The sequence below is a fragment of the Nuphar pumila genome, chromosome 4, assembly GCF_984573655.1.
Source record: "Nuphar pumila chromosome 4, dmNupPumi1.hap1.1, whole genome shotgun sequence".
Classification (NCBI taxonomy): Eukaryota; Viridiplantae; Streptophyta; class Magnoliopsida; order Nymphaeales; family Nymphaeaceae; genus Nuphar; species Nuphar pumila.
This window is the reverse complement of record NC_143252.1, coordinates 124,126,795-124,151,303: the sequence shown is the minus strand read 5'-3', so window position 1 is coordinate 124,151,303 and position 24,509 is coordinate 124,126,795. Positions and strand designations below refer to the sequence as shown.

The window sequence follows — 24,509 nt, the reverse complement described above, 5'->3', positions numbered from 1 at the left end:
TCTTCGTTCCGAATCTTATCTTTTATTGTATTTCCACACATCCATCTAAGCATCCGCATCTCAGCTACACTCATTTTTTGAATATGATGTCTCTTGGCAGCCCAACATTCCGTACCATATAGTAAAGCGGGTCTAATAGTCGTCCTATAAAACTTTCCCTTCAACCGCAATGGCATTCTACGATCGCACAACACTCCAGTAGCACTTTTCCATTTCATCCACCCAACCTTTATCCTATGATTTAAATCTCCATCAATTTCTCCATACTTTTGAATGATGGATCCCAAATATTTGAAATAATCATTCACCGGTATATCTTGCTCACCAAGCTTCACTACACTCCCATCACTACTTCGTTGCTTACTAAACCGACATTCCATATATTCAGTCTTACTCTTACTCAACTTAAAACCTCTAGCTTCCAATGTCTGTCTCCATAATTCTAACTTAGCATTAACCCCAGCTCTAGACTCATCAATCAAAACAATATCATCAGCAAACAACATACACCACGGTACATTTTCTTGAATTGATCTCGTAAGCTCATCCATCACTATCGCAAATAGGAAAGGGCTTAAAGCAGATCCTTGATGTAACCCAACCGTTATCGGGAAATTGGTTGTCACCCCTCCACAAGTGCGGACATTGGTTACTACTCCTTCATACATATCTTTAATTATACTAATGTACTTGAGAGAAACACCTTTCTTCATCATTGTCCACCAGAGAACGTCCCTAGGTACTCTATCGTATGCCTTCTCTAAATCAATAAAAACCATATGCAAATCTTTGTTCCTCTCTCTATATCTTTCAATAAGTTGTCTAAGAAGATGTATAGCTTCCATAGTTGATCTTCCAGGCATAAAACCAAATTGATTCTCCGATATCATGACAACCTTCCTCAACCTAGACTCAATCACCCTCTCCCAAAGTTTCATAGTATGACTCATGAGTTTTATACCACGATAGTTTGTGCAATCTTGTATATCACCCTTATTCTTATATAAAGGCACCAAAGTACTCTTCCTCCACTCATTAGGCATCTTATTTGTTCGCCAAATCAAGTTAAAAAGATTTGTCAACCATTCTAAACCTTTCTCTCCCAAGCATTTCCAAGCCTCGATAGGTATACCATCTGGGCCAACTGCCCTTCTTGATTTCATTTTCTTCAAAGCCTCTGCAATTTCTTTCTTTTGAATCTTGCGCATGAAGTCACGATTTATCTCATGAAAAGGAATGGAGAAGTCTCCAAGATCTTGAGCATGACTATCATTAAATAGCTTATCAAAATAATCTTTCCATCTCTCCTTAATCTCCTCATCTTTGACTAAAACCCTTTGCGTTTCATCTTTGATACATCTAACCATACCCAAATCCTTCGATTTCCTATCTCTCATCTTTGCAAGCCTATAAATATCCTTCTCGCCTTCTTTGGTATCCAACTTGTCATAAACCTCCTTATATACCTTAGCCCTCGCGTTTCGAACAACTTTTTTAGCTTCCTTCTTTGCTATCATATACTTCTTCAAATTCTCATTATCACGACTCTTACTTATATTTCTATAACACTCTCTTTTAACCTTAATAGCTAATTTGACATCCTCGTTCCACCATGATGTATCCTTACCTAGTGGTGCACCGCCTTTAGACTCACCCAATACCTCCTTAGCTACTTTTCTCATACCACCCGCTATCTTATTCCACATTGATTCTGAATCCTCCTCGAGACACCAATCAACTTCCTTAACTACCTGCTCTACAAACATTCCTTGTTTAGCTCCTTTCAGTGCCCACCACTTAATTCTAGGATCTATCCTATGTCTATCCCTTTTGCGGCATTGTCTAATTCTAAGATCTAAAATTAAGACTCTATGTTGTGTAGCTACACTTTCTCCTGGTATAACCTTACAATCGATGCAACAACCCCTATCTCTCTTTCTAAGTAGGAAAAAATCTATCTGACTCGTATTAACCCCACTTTTAAATGTTACTAGGTGAGACTCCCTCTTCCTAAACCAAGTGTTTGCTAAGATCATATCATAGGACAAACAAAAATCTAAAATCCTTTCTCCACTTTCATTTCTTTCTCCTATACCATAGCCTCCATGGATATTCTCAAATCCATCCCTACTAATGCCTACATGTCCATTAAGGTCACCGCCGATGAAAAGCTTTTCTCCATAAGATGTCTCTTGTACTACTCCATCTAAATCTTCCCAAAATTGATGCTTAATGGAATCATCTAAACCTACTTGAGGTGCATAAACACTAATAATATTAATAATATCCGTACCTAATACTAATTTAATAAGTAAAATTCTATCACCCTTCCTACGGACCTCAACTACATTATCTATAAACTGACGACTCATAACAATCCCTACTCCATTCCTATTCCTGTTTATTCCTGTATACCAAATCTTATATCCCCAAGGTTCTATCACTTTAGCTTTCTCACCTACCCATTTGGTCTCTTGAAGACATAAAATATCAATCTTTCTCCTACACATAACATCTACTAACTCTACCAACTTACCAGTTAAAGACCCTATGTTCCAAGTGGCTAACCTAATTTTATGGTCTTGGACTAACTTCTTTACCCCCACTCGTCCAACAAAGTGAGGGAACCCTTGCCTATTTGACACCACACCCGGGCGCCGGTGTGACGCGTCGCTTCTGGGCGACGACCTAGCAACCCCGTCCTCTCTTTCACTCTCATCATTTTTTTGGCCGGCGAGCCCCGTCCAGCAACCCCCTTCCGACCTCACCCAGTCTTCCGACTTCGGTCTCTCTCGTCTGCCGACACCAACGCCGGCTCCTTTCAGGTAACCCTCGACTCCCCTCTCTCTTTCCTTTTTTATTGACCGACGAGCCCCTTTCTTTCCCCCCGTTTCCTTTTTCGCCAAGGAGGGGCCGAGCCCCCTAACTGTCTCTCGGTCTTACGTGATGCAAGGGAGGGGCTTGGCCCCCTCCTTGTTCTTTTTTCTTCAGAGAGAGGCCGAGCCCCCTCCTTGTCTCTCTGTCTTACGGGATGTGAGGGAAGGGCTCGTCCCCCTCCCTGTTCTATTTTCGCTAGGGAGGGGCCGAGTCACATCCCTGTCTTCCTGTCTTACGGGATGCGAGGGAGGGGCTCGTCCCCCTCCCTGTTCTTTTTTCGCTAGGGAGGGGCCAAGCCACATCCTTGTCTTCCTGTCTTACGGGATGCGAGGGAGGGGCTCGCCCCCCTCCCTATTCTATTTTTGCCAATGAGGGGTCGAGCCCCCTCCCTGTCTTACGGGATGTGAGGAAGGGGTTCGCCCCCCTCCCTGTCTCCCTGTCTTACGGGATGCGAGGGAGGGGCTCATCCACTTCCCTGTTTTTTTTTCATCAGGGAGGGGCCGAGCTCCCTCCATGTCTCTCTATCTTACGGGATGCGAGAGAGTAGATTATTTTGTATTGTATTATATTGTTTTGTATATTTATGTTTTGCAGGTACGTAGTTGAGCTAATTGTGTGATGCTTAGTGCTAAGCATCACATGCGGTTAAAAACGCAATGCAAAAAGAAATAAGAAAAAAATGCAAAGGCAAAAGCAATGCAAATCAGGTAAATACCCGTTGTGAGTAAGTGATGCAAGAGCATCACAAGTTATTTAATTTCTTGGATACAACATTTTTCTATTCACACACTCACTTAATTGTGGATATCTAGGACTGCATTGATGGAGTTCAGAGATCATGCTGAGCATGATTTTAATGTATAAAAATAAAAGTGTTTTTATTTTTGGAGTTCGAATTTCATGCTAGTCATGGTAGTAGTTAGCGGAATATTGGAGTGTGTTTGTTGTAGGTACATGTTTGACAATGTTTTGATATGAATGATTTGAATGTATTGTAATATTTGATATGACTGTATTCATGCTTGCATGAAGTTATTTTCAATTTGATTATGTCTTCCATGTGAAATTTTATCATGAAAACATGCTTTAAATGAATGTATCGTGTTATGAATGGTTTTGCACATGAAAATATTAAGTTATCAATGCATGCATCATAGTTCTTGTAATTGAATGACATTATATATATATATATATATATATATATATATATATATATATATATATATATATATATATATATATATATATATATATATATGTGTGTGTGTGTGTGTGTGTGTGTGTGTGTGTGATATATATCAAATCATTACATTCACCATGAATGCATGATAAATTAGATATTTTCTTCATCATAACATTCTTATGCTTCTCTTTTAACTTTTAGGATAAATTAGATATATATTTTTAACATGTCACATCTCCATTGTCTGATGACACACATATGGAAGAATGTGATCCAAATGATATACTAAGTGAATGGGCGCCCAATGAAGAAGAAAAAGACGAAGAGGAGGAGGAAGAAGAAGAAAAATATGAAAGTCAAACAAGTGATGAGGAAGCATACTCGAGCTAGTAAAATACATTTTGTAATACATACCTTATGTTTGATGTGAATGATTTAAATGATTTGAATGTATTGAAATGTATTGCAATGATTTGAATGATTTGAATGTATTGCAATGTTTGATTTGAATGTATTGCAATGTTTGATGTGAATGATTTGAATGATTTGAATATATTGTAATGTATTGCAATGATTTGATGTGAATGATTTAAATGTATTGCAATGATTTGAATGTATTGCAATGTTTGAATGTATTACATGAAATTATTTTTGATTTCATTATGTATCCATGAAGATATAGAGTTGTGTAACTGATCCAAATAAAATTTTTATTTGTTAGAATATGATTCGTGGAGGTCACAGTGGTGGATCACCCACTAGTAGCCAGTCTCAGCCTTCATCTTTACGGGATGCTTCGATAGGTATATCATTTAACTAATTGTATACTTGATTAGTTTAAATGTGCATTGTGTGAATTTTTAACTCAATTTTCTATAGATGATGTTTTGCCTGCACATGACCCACCTACACCATCAATTCATATACGTCACAAGATAACATCGGATGCGGAATCTTCTCAGTCTGACACACGATGACTTATTCAAATAGTGTGTGTCGATAGTCGATCATAGGTATTTCATTGTCACTTGTCCAATACTTATCTTATAAATAGTGTATATCGACAGTCGATTGTTAATGTGTATCAATTCATGTGCAGCGCGATGTTCGAGCTACAAGAAGTAGTACGAGAAATTAGAAAGTCACTGTCCTCATTCATGGTATGTAATCGTTTATCATAACTAATGTGTTTTATATTTAATTTTTTGTTATAGTCATGTGTGTTAACTTTCTGAAAGTATTTGTAGGCTTCGCATCGCTTCGTGACTGCGAACGAGGAGAAGAACGCGAGGGTAGTGTGGCAGAAGGTAGCTGCCAATCGATTTACCAATATGCTGCATAATATGAAAACTGCAGCAATAAAAGCAGTTGGTGGGATAGATGATCCACTGAAGTGGAAGGGCCATTGCCCTTCTACTATCATGAGAGATTATTGGAAGGGAATGTGCAACAAGTGGGCGAGCAATGAATTTCAAAACCGCTCAGCAAAGGCTGCACAAAATCGAGTGAAGATGCCCGATGCCCATCTACACACAGGTGGATCTAGGACTTTTGAGAGCCATCAAAAGAAAATGGTAACTCATCAATATATATATTATCAAATTTATAAGTATTTCTGCATATTTTTTAATTGATTTTTTATCATTTAACCTTGCAAGAAGCAGAAAAAAAGGCATTGTGCCTTACAAGGATGTGTTTGTTGAAACACATAAACGTACAAGCACGGGAGAGTTTATATCAGAGAAGGCGAGAGCGACATCGGTATGTATTTATTGTATTAATAAACATTATAATATACAAGTTACTATGAATTACATTATCATAAATATTGTAATTCTTAATTATTAATTCATATTGTAATCATTATTTTGTAGGAGTCATACGAACAACAGATGGTAGAGCGATATGGCGATGACTCCACTCAGCATTCACCTTTTGATCCTGTAGCATAGGTTACTGCAACCGGTGAACCCAAAAAGGGTCGTGTGTTCGGGTTTGGGAGTAACATGAACACCACACCGATCGTTGCCTCCTGCAGCCAGGGCTCTCAGAGTTCTCCCGTTAGCATCAACTCTCACCGTCCGATTGACCCTGCTATGTCTTGGGATGGTGTCTGTCAGCGTCTCGAGGATAAAATGCGTGACTTTTTACATGAAGTCATTCTCAACATTGTCTATAATGAGTTGTGCAACTTTTTTCGGGACAGGGGAACTTCGTCTGAATTCAACATGAGCTCTGGTGCCCGTCAGGTATAAAGATTCATGTAATTTATTTCATGTCGTTAGATTTTAAGCTAGTATATGCATGATTGGACACATATAAGCATGATTTCATCACTATAATTTTTTTGACTGCCTTATAACACATATATGCATGATTGAATCACTATGAAAGTTTTTTGACAATCTTAGAACAAATACAAGCATTATTTCGTCACTATGGCAACTTTAGAACACATATGAGCATGATATTAGCATATATGAAAGTTTTTTGACTGCCTTATAACACATATATGCATGATTGAATCAATATGAAAGTTTTTTGACAACCTTAAAACACATATATGCATGATTGAGCATATATGAAAGTTTTTTGACTGCCTTATAACACATATATGTATGATTGAATCAATATGAAAGTTTTTTGACAACCTTAGAACACATATATGCATGATTGAATCTCTATGAAAGTTTTTTTACAACCTTAGAACATATATAAACATGATTTCATCACTATGGAATTGTTTTACTGCCTTAGAACACATATATGCATGATTAAATCACTATGAAAATTTTTTATTGCCTTAGAACACATATATGCACGATTGAATCACTATGAAAGTTTTTTGACAACCTTAGAACACATATAAGCATGATTTCACCACTATGAAAGTTTTTTGACTGCCTTATAATACATATATGCATGATTGTGATACATAACACATTTATTTGACAGACTTATAAACATTATATGCATGCGTGAATCACTGTGATATTTTTTGACAACCTTAGAACACATATCTGCATAATTGAATCACTATGAATTTTTTTGTCAGTCTTACAACATATATCTGAATTCTGTTATTGTCCTTCACTTTATTGCTAGTCTATGTGTCATTCAGCCATTTACTTTGATTGCATTAGACTATGTGCATTGCATATAATTTATTTCATTATATTTTGTTTATCAATACTAACATTTTGTGTAATAACCGAAATTTTTTCGTGTATTTTCCTTTATAAAATAATACAAAATGTGCGAATGGGCCTAGGATCCGTATTTCGGATCTAGGACCCATAAGGGGGCATATATGTATAGTTAATATCATATATATATATTAAAAGAAATAATAAATATAAAAGTTAGTGTAGGGATCCACAGTTGGATCCATTTGGATCCAACATGTGGATCCATTTGGATCCAACATGTGGATCCACATTTCAAGTAAGTCATGGATCCAATTCACGGACCCAAATCGGCAAAGGATCCATTGGCCTTGATAGTGATAGGATCTCAGGTCTCGGTCCCGGACCCAGGCCGCGCCTCCCCCCTTAGCAGGTAAGTAACGAAAAAAGAAGAAGGGGAAACTCTTGGACCCGGGTCGGACGGATCCATAACCCGGTAGGGTTTTAAAACCCTGCCCGAGTGTTTCCCTTTCCTCCCTGTAGCCGCCTCGCACGAGAGGGGCTCCCCGTAACCGATGGAGCCACGACCTGCTCCCCTTCTGTGCCTTCCCTTTTAAGCAACACAGAGGAAGAGGAGGCCCTCACGGCAGCCCCCCTTCTCCTGTCCTTTCCCTTGCGCGCGACAATCACCGACGTCGGCACAAAAAAAATCCCCTCCACAACACCGGAGCAGTCGAGGCCCGTGGAATCGCTCACCTTCTCACGATAGCCGCAACCCTCAAACGCCGATTTTTGAGGTACGGGTTTCTCTATTGTTTTAGATAAGAAAAAGGGACATGGATTCATATTCCATGTCATATTTTAGAGTAAATCCATGGAAGAAGGGTGAATCCACGTATTCACCCTAGATTACATGGACGGGGATACATAGATCCCCCTTCATATGAGTATTTTAGGCTCTTTTCATATAGAAGATTTTTTTTTGTGTGCGGTTTCTTTTTTTATTTTGAATGAGAACAAAGGCATGAATTCGTATTCCATGACATGGTTTGGTAAAATACATGGGGAAAAGAGTAAATCAAGAGATTTACCCTAGTAAGAGTTTGATCTTCATCTTTTTTTTTAGTGTACTTATGAGAAAATGTATATTTTTGTATTCTTAACTGTGGATCCCTAAAACTAGACAAATTTGCTATGTTTAGGACATGCGCAAATCTGATCCAGGTTTAATACATGAAGGGGGTGCGAGAATGAGTAGTTCTTGTACTTTTGCAAGTTAATTGGTTGAATGTCTCATAGATGGACGATGTTGTAAAATGGTATTTTTCAGTCTTCTTTTCTTTGGTTCTGTTAAACTCACATAACCAGGATGACATGACTTGCTGATTAAATAAAGATCTTTTCATGCTTAAGCGTAGCAGTCATTATTTTTCTTGCATTATTGGTGGTAGCAAGTAAATTAATTAATAAGATGCGAATAGTCTGGGATCATTTGTGCATAGGTAACTGGTAATAACAGAATCTGATCTAACCAGACCTAGTGTTATCACATTCGGATTTGGGGTTAGAGTAGACAAGGGAAGATAAGGGGATTGGATGAGGTTACTACTGAATCTACATATCTAGATTTTATGTATTTTCAGAATCATTAGAGATTCAGATCCAATTAGCCTTACACTATAATTGATTCTATTTTGAGTTAGATGGTTAGTGTAAGATATTCGAAAATGTTAGGGTCACTGTTGTATAGTATCCAATCTCTACACCGACACTATATGCATTTGTGTTCAGTCTCTATGTAATATGCCATTGCTCGTTTTCTGTGCCATATTCTAGTTAAATGTGTACTCTATATAAAACTAAAATGGGAAGTAAAGAAAAAAAATCTTAAGCATGTACAAGCCTTCGTCAGTTCGTGCCAGGATTACTTCAATCCAACACTGAAGATGAATTAAAGTATAGGGGTAACACCTTGAGTCTCTTTTATCCTTAAGGTATAAAGATATAAACTTGGTGGTGATAGATGCAAAGTGTTCTCAGGCTATGATATATAATTACATTTACATCAACATTGTAGACAAATGAAAATTTGATGCATATTGAAAATACAACTATATCATTGTGGTTGGTTAAATCTGTAGGTTCATGTATGTTGGACAAGGTTTATGCTGTTGATTGGATTGTAAATGTGATGCTGGTTATACTGATGATAAGCTGTATACTTTTGTAGATGGTGTAAAAATGGTAGGTTGCTTAGAGAAAGTTGCACCACTCCTTCATACTTATATTTACCATTTTCGAAAAAAAAAATTTTAGGGAGGAATGTGGCTGGCACTGGCAGCCAGCTGAAGCTTTGCTCAACTGATTGCCAGTCCCCAGTAAACACTTGCACAGGCTGGCTGGAAGCCATCCGAACTCTAATCGGCTAACTGCCAGGCATTGACAGGCAAGTGCGCAGGCCCTGCAAGCCTGTGCATTGACTGTCAGGACAGGCTGTCGCCTGACAGCCCGGTAAGGGCCTGTTCACAGGGTCACCCTGTCCCTTTGTCTTTCAATATATATATATATATATATATATATATATATATAGAGAGAGAGAGAGAGAGAGAGAGAGAGAGAATACATGTTTGTTTATCTATCTAAAATTTTCAGATCTGACTAAGTATTTACTTTGAGTCGAATACATAATGGGAATGGGATGTCCTTATTCTTACGTTTAGCTTGACATGACATGCTTGAGTATGATGTTATTTCACGTTGGTTTTCAATGCATGTGCACACCTAGAATGAATGAGTTTGATCCTGTCATAAGATTTTTCGATTATGTTATAAGCATGCACTTTGATCCTAATATGTATTGAGAACGTAATTTTCCACTTGCCTCGATGAGATATGACATGATTTAGTAGAATGTCAATACAAAACTTGTTTCAATTCATGAGCATACTTGAAATCTATGTGGGCTTGCATGTGTACAATTGTCAGAATGTTTGCATGTGGAAGAATGCCTTGAACATGAATCCATGCATTGAATAAAAGCATGCACTTAACATGAATGTGTGAACTTATGCGCATGCCCATAAATATTATTGTTACTTACACACCTTTTGGTTGGCATAAATGACTATGCATCGAGAAGCAAGTAAGATGAATGCATACTGACATGTTACTAATTAATGAGTTATTGCATATGAAAGCATAGATGATCAAATTGGATCATCCTGGGTTGTGTGAGCCTTGAGCAGGTGTTGCTCTTTGTTTTAATTGTTCTATGCATTGCAAAAAAAATTCAAATGTGATATTATGGTTTTACTGCATTGTTCTTTGTTGCCACGGGTTGTGGTCCTGTGAAGAGCTTGGCATGCTGATTTGCAAGCTTATGTTATAAATTTCTTTGCATATTGATTTGCAAATGTAAAAGAGATAAATTAATAACAAGATAAAAAGAAATAAAGAACAATGTAATTTATGTTCTCCTTGATGTCTCTTCTTTATTGTGGGAATCTTGGAGATTACGGTTTGGGAGAAACCGTGAGGATACAAAAACTCTGTGTGCGTTGTTGTTGCCCCTGAACCCGATATTGAGGTTCTTCTCCTGGCTACGGTTTTACGGAGAGTCCGCCACTTTGCCTGGGGGTGGTGTGTTTGACACAAATGTTGTTGTTTTGGTATACCAAGAAAGTGGCGCCAGTGGATGCTGTTTTCCCTGGTGTCCCCGACATTGGATGTTGTTTTCCAATGTTCTGATGGATGGTGTTGTTTCTTGATATCGGTCGAGGGCTAAGTTTGGAACCCGGTAATAAAATACAAATTGTGTGCTAAGTTACCCCGGGAACCCTACTTGACCTCGGGGACTGTACCCGTTTGGTGTATCCGCGGGCAATAGTAAATTAAAAAGAAGAACTTAAAGTTGTGTGCATTTAATAGGACATACATTTTAAATGAGGGAAGCTTAAATGAAAGATAATAAAGGGGGTTAATGCATTGCACATAAATCAGGCATATTCCTGCTATGCATTAGATCATGCATGTTTACTTGTTCCCTTGGTTGTTATATGTTGATCATTGCATGATGTTGATCATTGCATGATGTTGATCTCTTTTGCATTTAAATGCCCTTATTGATTAAATTATGATCAATGTTACTTATTTCGTGTTCCCTCATGCTCAATGTTTATTTTATTTTTGCATGGATGGTTAATTGTCTTATGAATTGGTTATAACTGTATCCCTCTAAAATATTACATGGATCTTATTTATGTTCTTTATTCTTATTTGATTCACTTGAGGGACCTGTACGCAGGATTTTTTGGATTTTGACACCCTACTTTTATGGTTTTTCGCAGTCTTAGGTGATTAGTGAAGTCGACTCGCTTTTGAGGAGATACGAGGGCCACTTTTGCTTCAAACTACTTCACTTACGGACATTGCAACTCTATTTTTTGCTTCTTTTAGTTCTTTTTAATTTCTGCAGTTGTTACTTAACTTTTGAGTTGTGTATAAGACTCTTATTGATTCAATAATAAAAGAGTTTTAGTTGGTTAGTTATGGATGACAAATGTAAGTTGTTTGTGGTGTGTGGTTATCCAACTGAAATTGGGACTGTAAGGACCCCGGGTCTCTGGGAAGATTTCCGCAACTCTTGAAAAAAAAAATCCACATTTTTCAAAGGTATGAGTTGGGGTCGTTGCATTTTGGTTCTCTTGTAGGATGTTGAAGCTGATCAACGTAGAGGACCTGATGGAGGCATGGATGGAGGGGCAGATCGAGACAATGAAGAGGATGATGCCCCGAATCTTGGCGAGGATTAGATTCATCTGTTTAATTTATTTCACGTACTTATAACTAATTAGAACTTAGCAAGGACTGTACTGTAACTTATAACTTGTGTTAAATTTGTTTTACCTGCTTTGTATATATATATTTTTATGTGTACTTTGTTTTTTATACACAAGTTATATAAATTGTATAAGGAGATTTTTTTCTCGATATTCATATTTCAAAAAAAATTTTTTTTTTTTTTAAAATTTGTGATAGATATTATTCGTTGCCAATTTAAATCCGTCGATGTTTTGTGACGGAATTTAATTCGTCGCTAATCCCTCGCTAAATTGGTGATAGACATTAGCGATGGATACGTATTTGTCGTTAAATTTTAGCGATGAAATACATTCCTTCGCAAAACCAAATCAGTCTTTATTTAGCGACAGACATAATCTGTCACTAATCTGTCGCTAATTAACGATGGATTGGTGACAGATAAATTCTGTCACATTTTAGCGACCAGGATTATGCGACGATCGATTTCTGTCGTTAATCAATCACTAAACACGTTAGCGATGGATAGCGTCCGTCGCTAATCCACATTTTTCTTGTAGTGTGAATTGTTTTGCCTAAGTTTCATTCTTTGATAACGATCCAACTTGCTACTCTACAACGAGTGTCAAAAAGCTAGTTTTAAATTATTATTTGTTGCACAGTTCTTGATTTAAAAATATTGTTTTCAAAATCGTTACCAATAGAATTCTTGATGAAAAAGAAGTTGATTTATCCCCGAATACATTAGAAATGTGTGTATACTATAAAGATTGACTTACCCCAAAGAAGAGAAAGCAAGAGATGGTTTCAAGTTCAAGTCCGTTCAAAGAATCTTAATTTTATTTAGTTGGAATATTTATAGTTTTCTATATTTTTTTTCAAATTTTAATTTGTAATGTACTTGTAAGTTTTTTTCATAGTGAAATTTCGGACTTTGGTCCCGTGGTTTTTTTCTTTTTGGGTTTTCCACGTAAAATCATTGTGTCCATTTTTTTTCAAAATTTCTGATTTTTTTTCAATTCTGCTGGTTCGACCGGTTCAACCCGTGAACCGGCCCACCTAAGCTTGGCCCAACCGTAGTGGTTCCATTGGGCCGGTGCGGTTTGGCCTTCTCACAATCGGTCCAGTTAAATGAACAGGCCCTTCTCAACTAGTCTGGTTCATGAACTGGCCCGTTAATGGGCTTGAATCGGCAGGCCGTGCCGGTTCAGGCTCGTTTGCCACCTCTAGGGTTGTCAATGGCCAGGTTTGGTTAGAAACCAAGTGAAACCATAATTGGACTAGATTTTTGGGTATGGTATTAAGTCCAAACCCGGGTCTAATCAGGTCTATTATACGAAAAATCATAACTGGACCTCGAGTCGATAAGAACTACATGAACAAAACCCAGACCATACCCGATAAAACCATATTTTTTACTATTTTTACATTGAAAATTTTCTGGTCTTAATCGGAACTAGAGCTGGGTCTGATTCTGGTATAAAATTTCACAAACTATAACCGGTCCGTGTATTATCTTCACAAACTGTACCCAAGTCTTAATCGGGTCTTCTTATTTATCACCATATCTGGACTCTATAGGATTAGGTTTGGGTCGAGTCCGGGTAAATCAGGCCTGTTGACACCCCTACTGAGAACATCACGTTTTTTCAGTATAATATTGACCTTTGACAATATAATGATAAATTCACGATATTTTCAAAATATTCGATGATAATATGCTTTAACTGTTACTTTTGGCGGACATTTTACCAAAAAGTTTTTATCATACCAATCTGCTCTGTGAAGCATACATAATAAGATCCATTTACTATCTCTTACCTTTTGACTTCGGATTCGTATCCATATCGGGTTCTGTTTAGGTTTTATTTTATTTGAAGTTGTAACTTTTAAGTAGATCCGAACTGGAACCGAACCATTTAATCTCTCTCTCTCTCTCTCTCTCTCTCTCTCTCTCTATATATATATATATATATATATATATATATATATATATATATATATATATATTCTTTTAAATTTGCAAAACACGTCAGGGCTTCTCCATTTGTACACTGCAACCATTCTACCTCTCTATCGCTAGCCCGTGTTTGTTTCTTTTCCTATTTTTCTGAAAATTCCCCGGAATTTTTAGGTTTTGTTGTCTCAGATTTCCGGAAAAAACTGCAGATCTTTTTTTTTTTTTTTGGGGGGGGGGTAATTTACTTATCGAATTTAATTTGTTGTTTTGTTTTTGGTTGAGGGTTTTTTTGTTTCGGTGGGCTTTCGTTTTCCTGTGGTTTTTCTTTAGGCGGTTTTTTTGTGAACTGATGTGCTCTTAAATTATCTTCATTTTTCAGTGATGTTTGTTTGGAATTAAAGTTTCCTTTTTTATTTTTTTAATTTGTTATTATAAGTTTTTGTTCATTTTTGTAATCGGGTATCTTTTTTTTTTCTATTACAGCGGGGATTAGGGTTTTTTTGGTTCTCTTTGAGCTGCAATTAGTGAGTTTTTTGGGGCTCATTTGAGGTTTGGAGGAGGATTTTGGGTGTCTTGATCAGTAACAAATGCGCGTCCCATCAATTTTTTCTCAGTGTTTTCCCAGTTTGCTTTCAAACGATCGGGGAAGCCACAGCATTCCGGTGATCGCTGAAAGAGATCTTCCGGGTCCGTCGCCCGCAGTCGAGGTTCTTCCTTCGAAGGTCTGTAATTTTTTCCTTAACCAGTTTCAGGATTTTTAGTTTCTTGTCTAATTCTAAGTTGGGGAATGAAGTTTTGTGCTTAACGGATTATTTGTTAATTTTTCATCGAATTCTTCGGAGCTTTTTTTCTCAATTTTGTTTTTTGCTTTCAGATATATTTAGGTTGAATTCGTGGTCACGCATGTTGGTATTTGACTGCTACTCGGAAAATGCAAAATCTCTGATAAAACTCAGGAATTTTTTGTAGTTAAAAAGTTCGAGAAAAGAAAAGAAGTAACACAACAAATGAGAACAGAATGGCTTTAGAGAATTATTGTTTTGCAAAGCGTAAGCAAAAGATGTAGAAGTTTTTAATGTATAGAAAAGATAAAGAAAGAAGAATCATGTTTAAAATATATATATGGCCACTAGAATGTGTCAACTGAAAATATGTGAACTGGAGTATGAACCTAGATTTTCATGGTTTTTTTTTTCTTAAATTTCACTGTACAGATGTGTTCTAGATGCTTGGTTTTATAGAAACCAACACTTAGATCATCCGTTTATGATGCATAAGGAGGATCTTTTAAGGCTAGAAAATCAACGGCTTAGAATTTTCGTAAATATTCAAGCATCCAAAAATCACATTTTTTTATTGAAAATGCATGATCCAACAGTTGATTCCTAGCAAATGGACCATGTAGAATACATCTGCAATGTTGGAAATGCCTAGTTCACACTTCGGTTCACATATTTCCAGTTGACATATTCTAGTGGCCCTATTGAAGGGAGTGCACTTAGATGGTACCAATATGTATATGTATATATATATATATATATATATATATATATAGTCACTAGAATATGAAAACTAGAAATATGGGCATTTCCAACACTTTTTTTGCAAATCCAACCGTGTGGATATGCTTGGCATGGTGAATTTGCTAGGAATCAACCATTGGATCGTGTATTTTCGATGAAAATGTGATTTTTGAATGCTTGAATATTTATGAAGATTATGAGCCATTGATTTTAAAGCCTTAAAAAAATCTCATTTATGCATCAAAATCGGATGATTCAAGAGCGAGTTCTTATAAAACCAAGCATGTAGATCACATCCATACGGTTAGATTCAGGAGAAAAGAACAAAAAATCCATGAAAATTGTGGTTCAGACATTAGTTCTCATATTCTAGTGACTATATATATATATATATATATATATATATATATATATATATATATAAGAAGTACAAGTATTTGCACTTTTAGACCGTGGTTGCTTTTCATAATGAATGCACTGAGGGGCACAATTTACGTGGTACTTCAAAATGTTGTTTTGATTGATGCAAGACTGAATATCAAATCATCTAATTAATCTTTCTCTTGGTAGCCTAAATTTGATGCAAGAGTTGTAGGGATTCAGTTCTTTGCATGTACAATTGTCTACCTCTTTCTCTCTTGGATTATATCTGAAATACTTAAAGTCAATATTTACCATAATTGTTATCAATATATTAGCTTATAGTTTTGGAGTTTGTCTACTAGATATCTTTGCATGTTCTTTTTTGTTTTTATTTCTTTCTTTTTTATGATTTACATGTTTGACCTTTTACAAGTGCTTGTAGACATCGTGTAGACATGAGCAGCCAAATATAAAACCTTGACTGAGTTTTGGTACCTCTGATGAGGGTTACTTCACTTGGTATAATTACACTAGGATTGATCTAATTGCACTTACTCTAGTAAACTTGTGTTTGTCTTCATGTGTTTATTTTTGTATGAGCATCTATTAATTGCACTAGTTGCATTTTGAACCACTACACATATATGAAAATAAAATATCCATTCTTGTGTACAAAGCCTCAACTGGAATACTTAAGCATGTTGTAAATATGGAACTCACTGGAGAAATTTGTTTACGTAAAGATTTTCTGTCCCAATATATTATCTCACATGTATTGTATCTTTCTCTTCTTAAAAAAAAAATTGATGTATTGTATTGTAAACTGAAATTTCTGCTAGAGGAACCCAAAGGTCTTTTGAATGATGCAGATATAAGTACTAGGTTCTTTTGTTTCTCTCATTGTGACGTGTTATCATAATTAACTGGGAGAATCCTTTATCATTTTTAAATGGGTTATACAATATACATGATAACAGGTCAAGAATCGCATGTTAATTTTGGGATTGCAATAGCTTTCAGTTTCCTTGTTACTCAAATTTTTACAATTTCTTCTCTGCAGACTGCTCACCCTTACAAATATGCAGGAGAAAATGTTGATTTGCGTGGTCTAAACATCTTCAAGGTAATCATAGGATTGTGTATTAATCAATTAGTTGATGAAATAATGCTAGTTGGCATGACGGATTTCCTAAATATGAATAGTCTTGATATTCTACATCTGAGGTTGAAGTTTTGTAGAAATCGCTTTCATAATTGTTACTTTTTTTGGTACATGTAGTAAGCATGATAACTTTTTCCTATTTCAGGGAAGGGTTAGTGTTGCTGATATAATTGGGTTTACAAATGCAGAAACATTTCCTTCAAAATATGACGGTGAGTGCAAGCGTTTAAGATGGGCAAAAGATTAGTCATTTGAGTTACTTTGAAGTTCCTCTGATGATTCTGTTTTTGTAGCTCTAGATCTAGAAGATAGGAACACAATGTTGTACAAATTCAGCTAAAATTTATTCTCATAGATGAACAGGGCTCCATTTGAACTGGGTCCTGGTCACTTTCTGCAACTTACATTGGTTGAAGTGACCTGGAGGCAACAGGGGAATTAGATAAGCACCCAGGTCCATGCACGCCCAACTTGTTTTTCTGTTGAGTCTGATAAAGTAATCTGCGACTTCCTTGTCTTTACACTTCAGTTTGAGTCAGATCAGGTTGAGCAACTCGATGTCATCAAGTACCTGTCTTTTGTTTGGCCTCCTGATTATTATTGTTTGTCTTCTTCTTTTGCAGGATCTCTTAAAGCTTGGGAGGGTTCTGTTGATCTTGTCAATGTGCTAAAGCATGAAATACGTGATGGACAGTTGAGCTTTAGAGGCAAGCGTGTTTTGGAGGTATTTTTCTATATTCAGAAAGGGTTGATAGGAACAATAAGGTTTTCTTTCTCAGGGCATTGGACACTAGATATTTATGGAGTTAGGTTTCCATGGTAACTTTCAGTTGCAAGAAACGACTATTGTCTATTCATTTGCATTGTTATACTAACTCAAGTTTTGATCTTATTGAGATGGTTAAATTTTGCTTTTGTCTCCTATGCTCAATTATGTGTCAATGTGTGCATGTACACTGCCGTGTTTTGTTTGCAATTTAAATTCAACTTTTTAGTGACTGAAGACTGCTTATGGGATTATCTTATGCCACAGTCTGCATGGAGATTCTTCATAACTTTTTCCATGTACGGGTGAACCTACTGTTCTCTCGTGCATTGGCTTCCATACTATTGAAACTCATGGTTGTTCGTTCATTATTGCACAGTTGGCAAACTCGTGACTCGGATTCGGATCGCCGAACCCTTGATTTGCGAGTCAGCGGGTCAACTCGGTAACTCGGACGAGTTAGTACTGCATTTTCTAGTGTTAGGATATGGAAAAAATCAAAATTCATATTGTATAATCACTAAATTTAGCACATGACATCAAAGACTAAGCTATATAAGTATTCAACTATACATAATTGTTAATATTTATGATTTAAAAACATATAATTCTTTATAACAAGTATTCTTTTATGGGAATTATGCATTAAAATCACAAAATGCATGAAAAAACACATAAGAGGCATGTGGATCGGCAGTCCTGAATCGGTGACCCAGTTGGGGTCCAATCCAGGTCGAATCATGTGATTCCCAAGTCGACTTGTCGGGTTTGCCAACTATGCATTATTGTTTTTCTTTCGTTTAACTCTTTGAGCTTGTCATTCAACACCATCACTAATAATGCCTGCATCATTCAATACTTAAAGAATGACCTCTGTAAAAAGGAGCGAAATTTCTATTGACATCTGAAATGGCTAATTGTGTTTCAATTTCATTAGGCTTCAATTCTCCAATGTGATTTCAAATGCCTAATGCTTCCTTTGTGCCTACTTGCAGCTTGGTTGTGGATATGGGTTGCCTGGGATTTTTGCTTGTCTTAAGGTATGTTAACTTGATCCTTATTGGGTTCCTTAAGCAAGCAATCTCAAAATCTATTGCTAGTTCTGTATGTATTACTCTTCAATGTGTAGCCTAGCCATCAAAATCCTGCCAAACTTGTATATGGGCGTTCTATTTGTTAACCATATGTGGATCTTATGAAAATTTACATCCTTGTGCTCCTCTGGTCATTTTCAATTGGTGAACCTTGAACTTGAAGATGAAAGTTGGCACAGTTTTCCTTGAAGATGAAAGTTGCCACAGTTTTCATTTCTTTCTGCGATTGCCAAACTTCTGATTGTTTTGATCTTTGTGTCTGCTTGTTTTTTCATTTGCTTGGAGAAATATCTTGCATTCTGCCAAGTAAAATAAATCCAAAAGCTTTGTGAAATTAACTGGCTGCAAGATTTTCAGGTGATCATTCTTTTCCTTGTTCTGTAGATTTTATGAGAGTTCAGTTCTTTAGAAACTGCTTGTGAGGCTTGCCAGGCACTAGCTTGAGTAGCCAACAAATCTGGTATTCTTCACGGAAGCTTAGGTTACTTGGGTTCTTTTCTCTTTTTCTTTTGACGTTCCAAGTAATTGTAGTGTGGTAATATCCAAAAAAGCAACTGTTAAGTGGTGAAGGAATTTTAGATATGTAGTTTCTCAAAATTTTTATAACCGTCATAGTTCTGCTGTCGTGCACCCATCTGCTGCTCAGTTAGTGCTGTAGGCTTAGCAACCTTTTCCCCAAAAAGAATCGTCTATTAAATACCAATAGCACACCCCCTCTCTATGCAGGGTGCTTCTACAGTACATTTCCATGATCTAAATGCTGAGCTCATACGCTGCGTCACTATACCCAATGTTCTTGCCAACCTTGAGCAAGCACGTGACCGGCAAAGCCGCCAACCTGAGAGCCCCGTCAGCCCAGTGACTCCAACACGGTTCTCAATGACCCCAGATGTGCACTTTTATGTAGGCGATTGGGATGAGCTGCCCACTGTCTTATCTGTAGTAAAGAAAGATGGTTATGATCTTCCAACAAATATGAGCCTCAGCTTTTTGGAGGAGGATTTTCTTGATGGCTCTATCTGTCAGGATGGCAGTGTGCTTGCTCCAGACTCTTCTTCAGCTAGGCAATCTCGGAGGCTGTCAGGAAGCCGTGCATGGGAGCATGCTAGTGACACTGATCCATCTGAAGGAGGATATGATATAATTCTGATGATGGAAATTCCATACTCAATGACTTCATTGAGAAAGTTTTATTCTCTCATCAAAAAGGTTGGTTGTTGGTTTTCTAAAGTTACTATTTAGATATATGCTCTTGTCAAACACTTTGATGCATAATTACTGATCAAGAAACCACCTGAAAGATGGGATGATATTTATTAAGCAGAATTGCTGAAAAATGGCTGTACAACATGGTTGGGTATGTTCCACTTGTGGAGCCATTATCTATTGAGATGGAGTTTATAGCGGGGTTGTCATGGGGACTTGGTGGATTGGCCTATTTCTCCATCTTTGGTGGTGGATCTTATGGACGTTCCTGTGAAAGGCCTTAGAATGCCACGCTGAAACATGAGCTAGTGGCATTAGGTCCACCCATTTGTGGGTCTTCAGGGCATCTGCAGGTTGAGGACAGCTCTCAAAAGATGTCTTGAGATATTTAAAATGGGGGTGAATGAAAAATTAAATTTTGCATGTGCATCTCTCAATTATGTTTTCCATTGTGTTTTTTCCTGGTCAACAGTGCCTCAGGCCACCATATGGGGTGATGTTCATGTCTGCAAAGAAGAGCTATGTTGGTTTGCATGGCGGTGCTAAGCATCTGAGGACGATGGTTGGAGAGGAAGGGATGTTTGGAGCTCACTTGCTCACAGAGATGGCTGATAGAGAGATCTGGAAGTTCTTTATCAAGTGAAGGAAACGGGCAAAGGGCATAGCGAATCAAATATATGTTTATTTTTAGCAACAATCATTCTGTAAAAGAAAATGAGACTGTTATACATGCATACCATTATTTCTTTTCAATTTGTGATAAAATAAGGTGAATAGCATGCGTAGGTGTGCTTGCTACAATGTTTCCAGGCTACCAAATGTAAAATTTCCTGCAATTTTTTTGGTAAAGTTTGGGCTTTTGTATGGACTTGTTTTATCGCGGCCAGACATCTGTGTGTGTGTGTGAAGCTCCAAATGAACGGGCTAGCTTTCACTGATGGCATCTTCATCCGAGTTTATTCTACTCTGAACTTTTGTTGCAGTCCTACCAAAGAAACTTAACCTACACAATAGATTTTAATGTCTCCCTTGTTAAAATTAGTTGGCATGCCTGAGTTTGTGAATTTGGTTACATTCATCCCCAAAATCCTTGTATGTAGGGCCGTCAATGTGTCGGTGTGTGCCCAAACCTGCCCCAATAACTCGTTTCCGGATTGGTGTTAAGGTTTAATCAGGTCAATAAGATGAAGTCTCAAAATCCATAACTGTATAATTGAAAGAGCTTGTATTCACCAAAAATACATATATTCAGGTCAGGCCACGTAGGCTTGGATATCCGATAAAATTCATAATCCAAACTCCACCCGCATATTGCCAAAATATTATCTGGGTGAACATTTTTTTGTCATACCTGGGTAGTGTTCTGGTTAGGGTAGGGTCTGGTACTTTGATGTAAACCTGACCTCTTGACAGACCTACTTGTTCACACGCAAAATGAAGCAAGTTTCCATCCGGCTCCCCTTCTGCTTTTATTACACCAACTTAGTAAGTATGACGCAACGAGATATAGTTTAAGAAACCAAACTCTAGACTTAGTTGGTGAGCGTTTCGGCAAAAAAAAAAAGGGAGAAGATGGAAGAGGGAGTGACGGAAGGAGGAGGAGCCGTGGAAAAGCAGAGTAGATGGTCACCATTAGGAGGTTCCACAACAGATTACAGCGTGGGGATGAACCCTACAGAATCCAGAAGGAACTGCATTGATCCCACAACATCTAAGTCAGAGATCTTGGGCGAGCATCGTAGAGGGAGACAGGCAGGAAGTGCTTAACGCAGTTAGGGCTCTCAGGGCAGGATCCAACAGCGTTAAACCGAAGATTACAATCCCTGCAGGTCGTTACAAACAACTCATGGAGCCTTTATGGTGGGCAGCCATCGGCGGATTCCCGAGGGGCTTGGGAGACAGAAGTATTTCATAATGGTACATGTTCGAAAGGCTAATATCGCAATGGCCCCAGATGTCAGGGATCACCCTTTCAACCTGCAAACAAGATTTTCTTTACCTTTGACTTTGAAGCTTTCTGGTTGCTCCATGTATATCTTCTTCTCCAAATCACCATGGAGGAAAGCAGTCTTCACATCTAGCTGCTCAATCTCCAAGTCCTGGCTAGTAGCAATACTTAGAGCAACACGAATAAAAGACATTTTAAACAGGAGAGAAAATCTCTTCAAAGTCAATACCTTGCTTTTGACCAAAGTCTTTCACAACCAATCTGACTTTGTACTTTGGTTGAGAACTTTGTTTTTGAGTCTTCAACCTGAAAACTCACTTGTTCTTCAAGGCCTTTCTGCCTTCTGGTAGCTCTACCAAGTCATAAGTGTGGTTCTTTTGCAATGCATCTATCTCATCATGCATAGCTATTAGTCACTGCTCTTTCTTCTCACACTCCTGTGCTTCCTGGTAACTCTCTGGTTCACCTGCATCAATAAGCATCACATACTCATGTGAGGAATACCTTTTGGGAGGTTGTGACTCTCTGTAAGATCTTCTCAATTGGGGTTCTGGAGGAGGTTGTTCTCAAACTTCTTCCTGCTCAACATGGCCTGCAGGTAAATCAATATCAGTCTCTTCATCATCTTCCTGCACTACTCTTCCTTCAACTTGTGTCACTGGAGGAATAACTGGATCCAAGTGGATAGATTAACCTGCAGAAGTCTGAATTTATACATCTTTCTTGATATCTTCAAGTGTCTGGTCTTCAAAGAATACCACATCTTTGAATCTGAATATCTTCTGCTTCTCTAGATCCTATAGCCGAATTCAACATCACTATATCCCAGAAAAAATGCATGGCCTCATCTTATCATCAAGCTTGGACCTCTTCTCCTTGGGGATATGTGCAAATGCTCTACATTCAAATACCCTCAGGTGCTTGTAGGACACATCCTTTCCTGACCACACCCTATCTGCAACATCATTTGCTAAGGCATGAGCAAGAGACAAGTTGATCACATCAACTGTTGTCCTTAAAGTCTCGCCCCAGAATTTCTTTGGCAGCTTAGACTGTGCAAGCATACACCTGATTCTCTCTGCAATTGTACGGTTCATCCTTTCTGCAACTGCATTGTGCTGAGGGGTACCTGGAACTGTCAACTCATGGCGAATTATAGAAATTTTACAATATTCATGGAATGGACCTGTGTACTCGCCACCATTATCTGACCTGATGCATTTCAGTTGTTTTCTTGTTTCTCTCTCATCCATAGCATGAAATTGCTTGAATACATCAAGAACCTTATCCTTTGTTTTTAGAGGATATGCCCAAACCTTTCTGGAGAAGTCATTTATAAAAGCAACAAAATAAAGTACACCACTAAAAGTTTTCACATCACTAAAACAATTAACAGTTTTTGTTCTCAGAGGACCACAAACATCTGTATAAACTCGCTCTAGAATGTGAGATTTTTTATGGAAGGCATTTCTAACAAAAGATACTCTATGTTGCTTATCAACTAAGCAATGAACACACGGGTTTAGATGTGTACCTTTTAACTCTGGAAGTTGCTTCTCCTTAGCAAGAATCTGCAGGCCCTTCTCACTCATATGGCCTAATCGAATGTGCCACAAATCAATAGAAGAGTCTTCAGTTGTATTCAACTGTTTCTTGCATACCTTATCTTGCATCTTATAAAGAGTACAACATCTCTTTCCTCTGACCTGAACCAATGACCCATTGTCCTTGGCTAAAAACACTGCTTTTACCCTCTTCATCAAGCTTTCCTACTGAAAGCAAATTCAACCTCAAGTCTGGAACATGTCTGACATCCTTGAGCACCAACATGTACCCAAGACCGATCTGGAGATGAATATCTCTAATTCTTATAATTTTTAACGTTCCTGTGTTTCTCATTCGGACAACACCAAAATTACCGATCTTATATGTACTGAAATACTTTCTCCGTGGTGTGACATGGTACGAGGCTTCTATATCTATGACCCAATCTGTATCCTGACACACAAATACATGGATCATTACTAATAGACAAAATCACAAGCTCACCTTCAACTGTGGTTGTGGTATCTTCTTTGGTTTTTGATGATTTTGTCTCTTTCTTCTTTTTCTGATTTTTATTTGGCTTTTGCACTGATTCTGTAAGTGCCCTTTCTTTCCACAATTGTAGCAAGTGATGTCCTTCCTCGATCTAGACTTGCTCCTATATTTGCGGTCATTTTTCTTTTCCTTTGACCGACCCCTGTCTTTGGATGAACTCACTATCAATCATTCACCAGAATCCTCATTCAGTGATGGTCTTCTTTTAATTTCATTTGAAATGAGCAAACTTGTGACCACTTTCATATCCAATGTTTCTTTTCCATAAATTATGGTTGTCACAAGATGCTTATAAGATGGTGACAATGAGGCTACTAATAACAAAATTTTATCCTCATCTTCAAGTTTAATATCCAAACTAAACAGACCAACAATAATCTTATT

At 37.5% G+C, this 24,509-nt stretch overlaps 1 protein-coding gene across 1 annotated transcript; it reads left to right on the top strand.

Annotated features, from left to right (window-relative positions):
- The first annotated feature begins 14,175 nt into the window (after positions 1-14,175).
- On the top strand, positions 14,176-20,941 carry LOC149840905 (uncharacterized). Its single transcript, XM_090004581.1, has 7 exons — positions 14,176-14,685; positions 16,910-16,972; positions 17,157-17,223; positions 17,635-17,735; positions 18,773-18,817; positions 19,598-20,080; positions 20,550-20,941. Exons 1-7 carry the CDS (start codon positions 14,551-14,553, stop codon positions 20,718-20,720), a joined length of 1,065 nt encoding a protein of 354 aa, XP_089860707.1. The 5' UTR covers positions 14,176-14,550; the 3' UTR covers positions 20,721-20,941.
- The last annotated feature ends 3,568 nt before the right edge of the window (positions 20,942-24,509 follow it).

What these genes read in the sequence shown, in the direction of transcription:
- LOC149840905 (XM_090004581.1), top strand. Translation starts at nt 14,551, where the DNA reads ATGCGCGTCCCATCAATTTTTTCTCAGTGTTTTCCCAGTTTGCTTTCA. An exon ending in TCGAGGTTCTTCCTTCGAAG is followed by an intron (nt 14,686 to 16,909) that starts GTCTGTAATTTT and finishes TCTTCTCTGCAG; the next exon opens with ACTGCTCACCCTTACAAATA. An exon ending in TTTATTCTCTCATCAAAAAG is followed by an intron (nt 20,081 to 20,549) that starts GTTGGTTGTTGG and finishes CCTGGTCAACAG; the next exon opens with TGCCTCAGGCCACCATATGG.